At 37.3% G+C, this 8,358-nt stretch overlaps 1 protein-coding gene across 1 annotated transcript in view; it reads right to left on the bottom strand.

Annotated features, from left to right (window-relative positions):
- Positions 1 to 1,331: 1,331 nt before the first annotated feature.
- The window catches only part of LOC108580112 (tankyrase), an 11,882-nt gene continuing 4,855 nt past the window's right edge, over positions 1,332 to 8,358 (bottom strand). Inside the window, 1 exon segment of the mRNA XM_017943781.1 lies at positions 1,332 to 1,384. Within this exon segment, the coding sequence (XP_017799270.1) occupies positions 1,332 to 1,384 (53 nt within the window).

Raw genomic sequence — 8,358 nt, 5'->3', positions numbered from 1 at the left:
GACCTTATTGAAACCTTTTAGCATGCCTGACCTATGATAATGGAACGACCGCCGCTTACTGGTAAGCTAGATTATTATTGGAAACGCGTTAATTTTTCTATTATCTTGTTTTATCGGCCAATATTCGAAGCTAGGCGAATCGAGGTCTTCTTATCGCAAGAATGTTAATTCTTTTATATATATGTTTGTATATACATATGCATATATCGACATTTTCTTCGCGTTAAAGAATTCAGTAAACTAGCGAAGAACGGTGCATCTTAAAAATAGAAATTCACAGAAGTTTGTTTTGCTTTACGAAATGTAAACATTCGACCGGGAGAGAAGATTCTTCGTAACCGGTTTACCGTTGCCAATATACGTGACAGAAAGGAAGGGATTGAGAGTGAAAGAAAAAAAATAAAAAAGAGAACCATATGTATACACAGAAGGGAACGGAGAAACCGGTTGGCGAAATTTGAATATCTTCTTTTTATAGCGCGAGCTTCTATCGTGAGATACGGCTGCGTGTCATTAAGGAACAGCCTTGAGAAATATGTGTTAATCCTACTCATCCTTGAACAGCTTTTTATTAAAGCGAGTGCACAATAAATCACCATCAGGTTACAAAACAGGAAGACAACCCGACGGGCAAGGTAATCGAACGATATTACCGACGGGTAAAATTTAAGGGTGGTTTCTATGAGTACCCTTAATTTAGACGAAATAATAAACACGATACATTCTAAAAAGAAACAACCAAGTTTCAAAACGTGTTTCGTATTGTGAGAAAAATATGTGTCACAAAATCCTCGACAATCTAAAAATTGTCCAAACAGCTAAACATAATCACAAGGCCCATAAACTTTCTCCCCATCACGTGCGCATCTACTGGCCTTCTAGGCCATGAAGCGAACACGTGTCATCGAAGTATTCCTAAAAATCTTATCGGATAATCCATCATTGGCACCACTGGCTCGTTACAGGCTATTGGCAGAGTCGTAAAAGTTTCTCGGGGATCGGTATTTTTCAGCGATCGAAGGCGCCACTGAGGTCGGTCCTCCGGCTGTTATCGCGACGCGGTTTCTGGTTCGAAGCAGCCCGATAACCGACATATCCTTGCTGACAGTCACCCTCGAGCGGCGGAATCTTACCGGACAAAGTTTAATCGCCAAAACCATAAACGAGAGGAGAGACGCGCAACGTATACACATCGTGCAGATCGCGCGAGATACTTTTCTGTACCAATGAAAACTGGAAAACCGCATGGCGAGATAAATAGTGACGACGCCAATGCACGTTCGACGCGAAGCTTTCGGAACATGACGGTTATCTGTAAAGAGAATTAGCTTTCAAACTTTTTTTTGTCTATTTGTTCCAGACTTTTGTTTGGGTTTCCCCTCTTTCCTTTGACAACGTAATTTCACTCGTGTCGCGATAATGATTTGTTACTTCGCCATTAGTAATTTGATCGATAATCGAGATCGTATTCGATCTGAACCTGTTTCGATTGTCCTTTGAAGTGGCATCAAGAACTCGATGTTATCGATAAAGCAAATATGTAAGCTCTACTACGTGATAAATTTTGTGGAGATTCTTGTAACATACATATGACGACATGACTACGTTTTTTCTTGTAATTGATAAGTATGAGGTGATGCTAAAGATATCGCGGTCGACATGATTAATACACACACGAGACGCGGTAATTCTAAATTTACGCGGCCGATAAGGACGCGCCGCGTTTAGAATATAATTATTTGAAGAAACATTGGGATTCTCGCATGGGCGGTGATAGCCTCTTGACTTTTGCTGATTTATATGTGGAACAATAAACCGTGAGAGGCTGATACATCGATGTATATATCATGTAACGTAATATATATGCGAATATGTATCTTCGTGTATAATTTAACGCGTATTTCTTGTTAAACAACAATCCATTCTAACCTAGAATTCTAACGCATAGTACAACTAATTTTCTAACAATTAAAACACTTCACTATCACCATGAGAATGAAAAAACTTAGGGCTCAAGAGAACATTACTGATCTACCTCACATGGAAGTATATTGTACCTTCGAATAAGTGTCACATATGTGGAAGGGAACACGAGAATCAAAGCGTGACGTAATATTATCCGAGAATCACGTGCTAACCTGGCTCCGAAAACTAAATAGCCTACACTTTTAAAACGACCGGGTGTTACGTAAGACACAGAGGGGCGACAAACTCTATGGTACATTCACCGCTGTGTAAGCTACTTCTTTTGAAACTTATCGACTGTACCGACACGTATCTCCCTATATTTGGAAATCCTAAATCAAATTCTCCAAGAGAAAAAAAAACTGAATCGTACATCTCCGTATATGTTACCTTCGACATTAAAATTCTACGACTATTCTAATTTCAACGCAAACGTTAACATTATTACGTTTCGATTGTCTTGTGCAGTATTCGAAAGCTTTTAACCCTATTACTGCTATCGGCGCTCGACGAAAATGCTTACCGTGTACTATCACCGCTTATAGGGGCACAGTTGTAATCGACCGCTAGATATTGTCGCATTTATATTTATATATTATTTATTTTACAAATATAAAATACAAAATATTGAGGAGAAAGGTAATTTGGCTAATTTAACTCGTGAACATATTTCGTATATAGTGATTATTAATGCTATAACTCGACCACACACAGCGAGCATTTTACTTTCGCGTGGCCAGCAGTCAAGGGAATAAGGTAACGTCGAAACAACCGTAACGTGCGGTATTTACAAGCTTCTCAAAACGTCCGCAGGGGGTCCGCACAATGCACTCCGTAAAGCGGATGCAAATTGCTATGTTTTCTCCGCGCTTTCTCCGGAAATGCATTTATCGTGGTACGCGCGTGGGTATATGTGGAAACAATTCGTCCCGTGTTCGTACGACTGTCCCCAAGTAGGCGTCTCCAGGAGAGACGAGTGACCGGAAAGCACGAGTACTTGCTGCGGGGGCACCCAAGCACGCGGGTATGCACGCGCGTAAAAACGAGCAAAATGCGTTTTAAAAGAGTAGTCAAGCCGGTTGCAAGAAGAAATCGGCTAAGAAGCTTGGTATATACGCGATCCCTACGAGACACTCGTAACATTCTTTTGTACATTTAAATCTGAGATATTTTTTAAATACGTTCAAGAATCAGTATTAAAAATTGTTGCTTGAAATGTTCTAATTGAATAGAAACATGGAATAGTACAAAAAAAAAAAATATAGTAAATTTTGTTATACGAAAAGTACCAACAAACGAATTATAATTTGAGCACATTGTTTTAGGTTGGCAATGCGTTCATCCTATGCAACGGTACTACGTCAATCAAACGTCAAATTGTATTCCCTATTTTTTCAAACTTTCAAATCGCGCGAATTAAAAATATGCAGCGGTGGATCGACAACGAACGAGAAAAGAAAACCGTGAACTAAGTAACGAGCAATATTCATTTATTATTTCTGTTGTCATGAGGTCAGGAGCCAGTTAATCGGTCCCTGTGTTGTGTCGTTCGAAACGTCGGTGATTAAACAATAAATGTTACTAATAATGCTTTTCCCGGTTATAACCGCTAATCGGTCGCGTCAGTTTGCTTTTTCTTTGGCTGCATGATAAAAGCGTTTCGCTGAAACGCAATTAGAGTCTGTGCGAGCTTTCTAGAGCTTTCGCCTTCCCTCGTACACAAATATCGTCATTTTTCTATTCGATTATCTAACACGCGTTTTGCATTCGCATAGCGTGCCTGTGTGTGCTCGTAATTCGCGTATCGTGTCTATCTAACGCTGCTAACGGGTAAATTTAGAGCGACAATCCCGCGATGTAAGCGTGAGATAATAACATTACACGATAAACGTTCTTTTCTATGTGACATTCGTTACACATTCCCTGCGAATGTTATCAGTCAGTTTGTTTGTAAACAAAGGAGTCTGGTCGGCACGGACGATAATACACCACCACCACTACTACTATTTAATAACATCGACTATAAATGAACTTTATCGAAAAGTTATAGCTGCATAGTGCTGCAACCGGCAGTCAATTGTGTAACTCTACGCGTTTATGTTACATAAGGAATTGTCGCGGATGCGCAGCTTGAATCTTTCGTCCTAGCGTACACCGACCGCTACGCGAATCAATTAATTGCGCACGTTGCAAAGATGGAACTAGAATGCATGCTGGCATTTGGTACATTTTTTTAAACAGCAACGTAAAATTTGTTCAAGCAACTCTTGATATTAATATTAGGTTATGAATCTGACACTACGTTGTTTAAAAAAAAAAAAAAAAAATACATGTACTCACGTATTTTTTTTTGACTTGAGAACCGTACCACCGAAATGTGGGACGAAACTGAAGGATCAGACTCTCTTCGTGCAGGGATACGTGCCGGGTTTAATGCACTCACGCCTTTTTCGTTTGTCTCTCTTCGAAACGCACACAATCTTGTTCGATGGTCTTAAAGAAATCTTGTCATACTGTATAAGCCGAACTTCGAAATCGTCAATAATGATAATATCATTGAGTTTTGTATGTATGTAATAGAAGCCGATTCCCAAGGGATCTCCTTAAGACAGTCGAAACGAACACATTGTAATACGCCGGTAGATTTTGTTGTTCTACCTAAATGTTTAGCGTTTTCCTCGAACCCGAACACGAGTAACGATACGAAACGAAACGAGTATAAGTTACCGACGTATTAAACGATCGAAATGGATGGACGGTTTTCACGTGGCGAAAACAACGCAGTGCATCGCTCACGCAGACGTATTGAATGTCACGAATCTTCGCTCATTCTTTTTTTTTTTTTGTTGTTCGTTATGCGACACTTACGGATTTATTTTCCGTGATGTTCGTATTGGACGCAAGAGGATATCGAGATACCTCTGTCGTTGGTCACCGGCGCGAATCGCCCGATCTGACCTCCTTCTCGTCCCGACTGCGTCTGAGCACACCGGCGTGAGTGTCATCCAACAGCACGTCGTCGACAAGCCGGCGTAACCCTACTGCGCATGCGCCACCACAACCTCGTGTATTTCACGTGATTTTACTGGATCTACGAATCAGAGGACCGCTAGACCACGTGCCCACATTCTTAAACTACGCACGGCGACGAAGCCGCTTCATAGGCCAGAAGTTAATAGCAACGAAGAAAAGAGCAAGACAGCAATGTCAGTGATCAATCGAGCAATACCGGTTTTTACCTGACTTTTATTGAATTCCATTTGGGACATTTCCTGAAAATAAAATTCCGAACCTTGATAACAGCAAAGCCTATCTAACAATTGTTCCATTTCAGGTTAGCGCCACGCGTTTGTTAAAAAGTAAATTATAGAAAATAGCTTCCGAACGAAACATTGTATGATAACGTAAAGAACTAAAGAACAATTAGATTGAATTATTTTGTATCATAGATATTTCTGGTCATAGATTTGAAAATTATACAATGATAATGGCATAGTACATGATACTGTTCGTTTGAATTTGAATTTACAGTAAAATCGGAAATCGTATTGCTGAAAAAATGTTTGTTATTATGTGCAATGCTTACATTATTTAAAAAAATATCAGATAAAAATATAATACATATTGAGGAATTTGCTATGAGATAGCACGTTCTATTTATTTCTAAATAAGTGTCTCTGTTGTATAACGTAGAACCGGTTAGCTATTTGGCCGCCATACTTGAATCATTTTAAGGCATCATCTTTTGTGATCATAGGGGTTGTATACCAAAAACGATGAATCACGGAATAAGCCGGGATTATTTGTTCAAATATCCCGAGAAACTTTTGGGGAGTAATTTACAATATTCGCGGGGGGAGGGTAAAAGTTACGTATATTAATAAAAATAAGTGGAAAAATAGTACTACCTCATTTTCTTAATAAAGTAACGGCGTCGATGACACAATTTGCAAAAGGTTGTGTATACTAATTATTCGACGTTCTGTACAGTCAGAGAAATGAAACAGAGTCATTTGCTTCTTCGTCATTGTTTGAAACATGCATAAACGCAGGTATAAACAGGCTCCCTTGGTAATACGACACTCTGCCGCATTTCTTCTATGTAAAAGTTTTTATTATACTCTAACGTGCTCCGTTAAGTCTATTGTCACAGGGGGCAACAGATTACAAACGACAACTTGATATATCCGAGGACGCGGCACAAAATGTCAAGAAGTTATTACACGAAGGAAAAACATTCATTTGATTTTCCACCATTTTCTTTTTTCATATTGCTATTGTCTATGTTTATTTACGAAATGCAAAATTATTTTTTGTCTTTTTTCTTTTTTTAAATTGTGAAATCAGTCGCCAGGCAAAGAAACGAAAAAAAGAGAAAGTATAAAATCAGACGTAACAATAAAACGATTTTTTTTTTTCTTTCTTAGAATCAGTCTATCTTCTTACAGTCAAAAGCATAATAAATCAAATACGCTCGTCGACTGTCTCGGAATACAGTAAATACAAGGACAGAATTTTTCTTTCGTATGTTAGTTTACAATACTCGGTTACTTCGTTTTTTTGTTTTTTCGTGTAAGAGCGCAGATTTAACAAATGTTGATTTGTTGCATCGTTTCTTGAGCACTTATTTAACGAACACATATTCGATATATACACCCATAAATAAAACCGTCACCTAAATAATTATTAAGAGTGTGTCCGGATAACAGATTGTGAAAACATCTGTTCTCTTGTACTTCACACTCGTACAATTACAAATTCGCATACTCCTTTTTTTCTCATTAGCATTACGAGCCGTGGTCTTCATATCGAATGCGTACAAATAACGTCGCGAATCAATCGAAGCAAGATTATTCCTATTATTTAAAGAGATCACTTTTGCGATTCCAATAAATAATTGATAAGAATAGCTTTCTATTTATAGAAAATTGTATCCATCGTTTGATATTTCTCTTCGTTTTGTAACAGAATAAAATGTACAAAATCGTGATGGATCGATTATCTTGTTTTACATGTATTTTAGTGGTTGTGTCGTCATAGATGTACAAGAAAAAAAAATGGCTTCGTTGTGTACTTTAATGAATGAAAATATATGTATATGTTGTGATAAAAATCGAATGGAAACGTGTGATACATGTTTTGTTTATCACCTGAGAAAAAGAAAATTCAAACTTACGCATGGAAAAATGTAATCAAACTCGAATGAATGTAATCGGTGTTTCGTTGAAAGGAAAAAAATGTACGTACAATAAAATGTATATTTATGTACAGTATTCGAAATTACTACGAGCTTATAGGAACCCTGTTGATATCGTCGACAACACGAATGAATTTATTCTATGTCCGAAATATCAACCGAATATATAAAATACTCGTGTACGTATATACATGTTAGAGGTAAAGTCCAGTCTGATTCGAAGTGAAAGTTTATTAATCGGATTTTATGCAATGAAATGAAGATTTCTGTGCGAACGATACGAATACTAAATATAATACCATTCGTTGTATTAATCATTGCAATTAATCTACCGTGAACCTAACCACATTTGATTCAGGTCAATTAATTCGTTCTGACATTAGAAAGATATATTCTTCAGAACTTCATTAATGATAAATCTGGACTTGATTCTGCGAATTGTGCTCATGAGTACATTACGAAGACTTACACTGTATTTCTAGTTATGTACAAATTAAATATTTTATCCACGGACTTTACCTGTAACGTATGTAATTGAAGTAATTGCTTTAACCAGCATAATTGATTACTTCAAAATTGACACAGACGTAGAAATACTACTTATGCCTTTTCTTTTTTTCGTTTTTCAAACTTATGTGATTTTTTTGTAAAATATTCCACATCACACCATGATCGAATGATGCTCGAATGTGATGATTAGAATATTATCTCGTGTTTAATATGTATGTGAAGATAAACGTACGTTCATCGACATGTAGATTTACATAAAAAATCATGCTGGTCTCCAATATATTCTAATTCATACTGATATATACACTGCAGTCCATATACGCCAATAACCAGGTTTGTATACGATTGCGTGGTCGAATCAGACCAGTATATTATCACAAAATAAATGCTAAAATTAAATGTCCTATCAATTGTCTCCTTTTTGTTTTCTTCAACTTTGAACAAATAGATTCGATATACACATATATATAGGAGAACATAGAAGATTCTTCTATATATATAATTTTATCGAATAATCGATAAAATTCACCTATCACTGTAGCGTAGATTCATTCGAACGACCTTTCCTACTTCAGCTAAAGAAGATAAAAAATGGAAGAATTGATTCCAAAACGAAATCGTGATTTGTTTCAACCAGATTCAAGACAGAGTGTTACACGTTCGAGGTCTCTGGCAGCAACAAAGAC

Source organism: Habropoda laboriosa, unplaced genomic scaffold, assembly GCF_001263275.1.
Source record: "Habropoda laboriosa isolate 0110345459 unplaced genomic scaffold, ASM126327v1 scaffold23, whole genome shotgun sequence".
Taxonomy (NCBI): domain Eukaryota; kingdom Metazoa; phylum Arthropoda; class Insecta; order Hymenoptera; family Apidae; genus Habropoda; species Habropoda laboriosa.
Note: the sequence above shows the minus strand (reverse complement) of the source record. Positions and strands in the feature narration are given on the sequence as shown.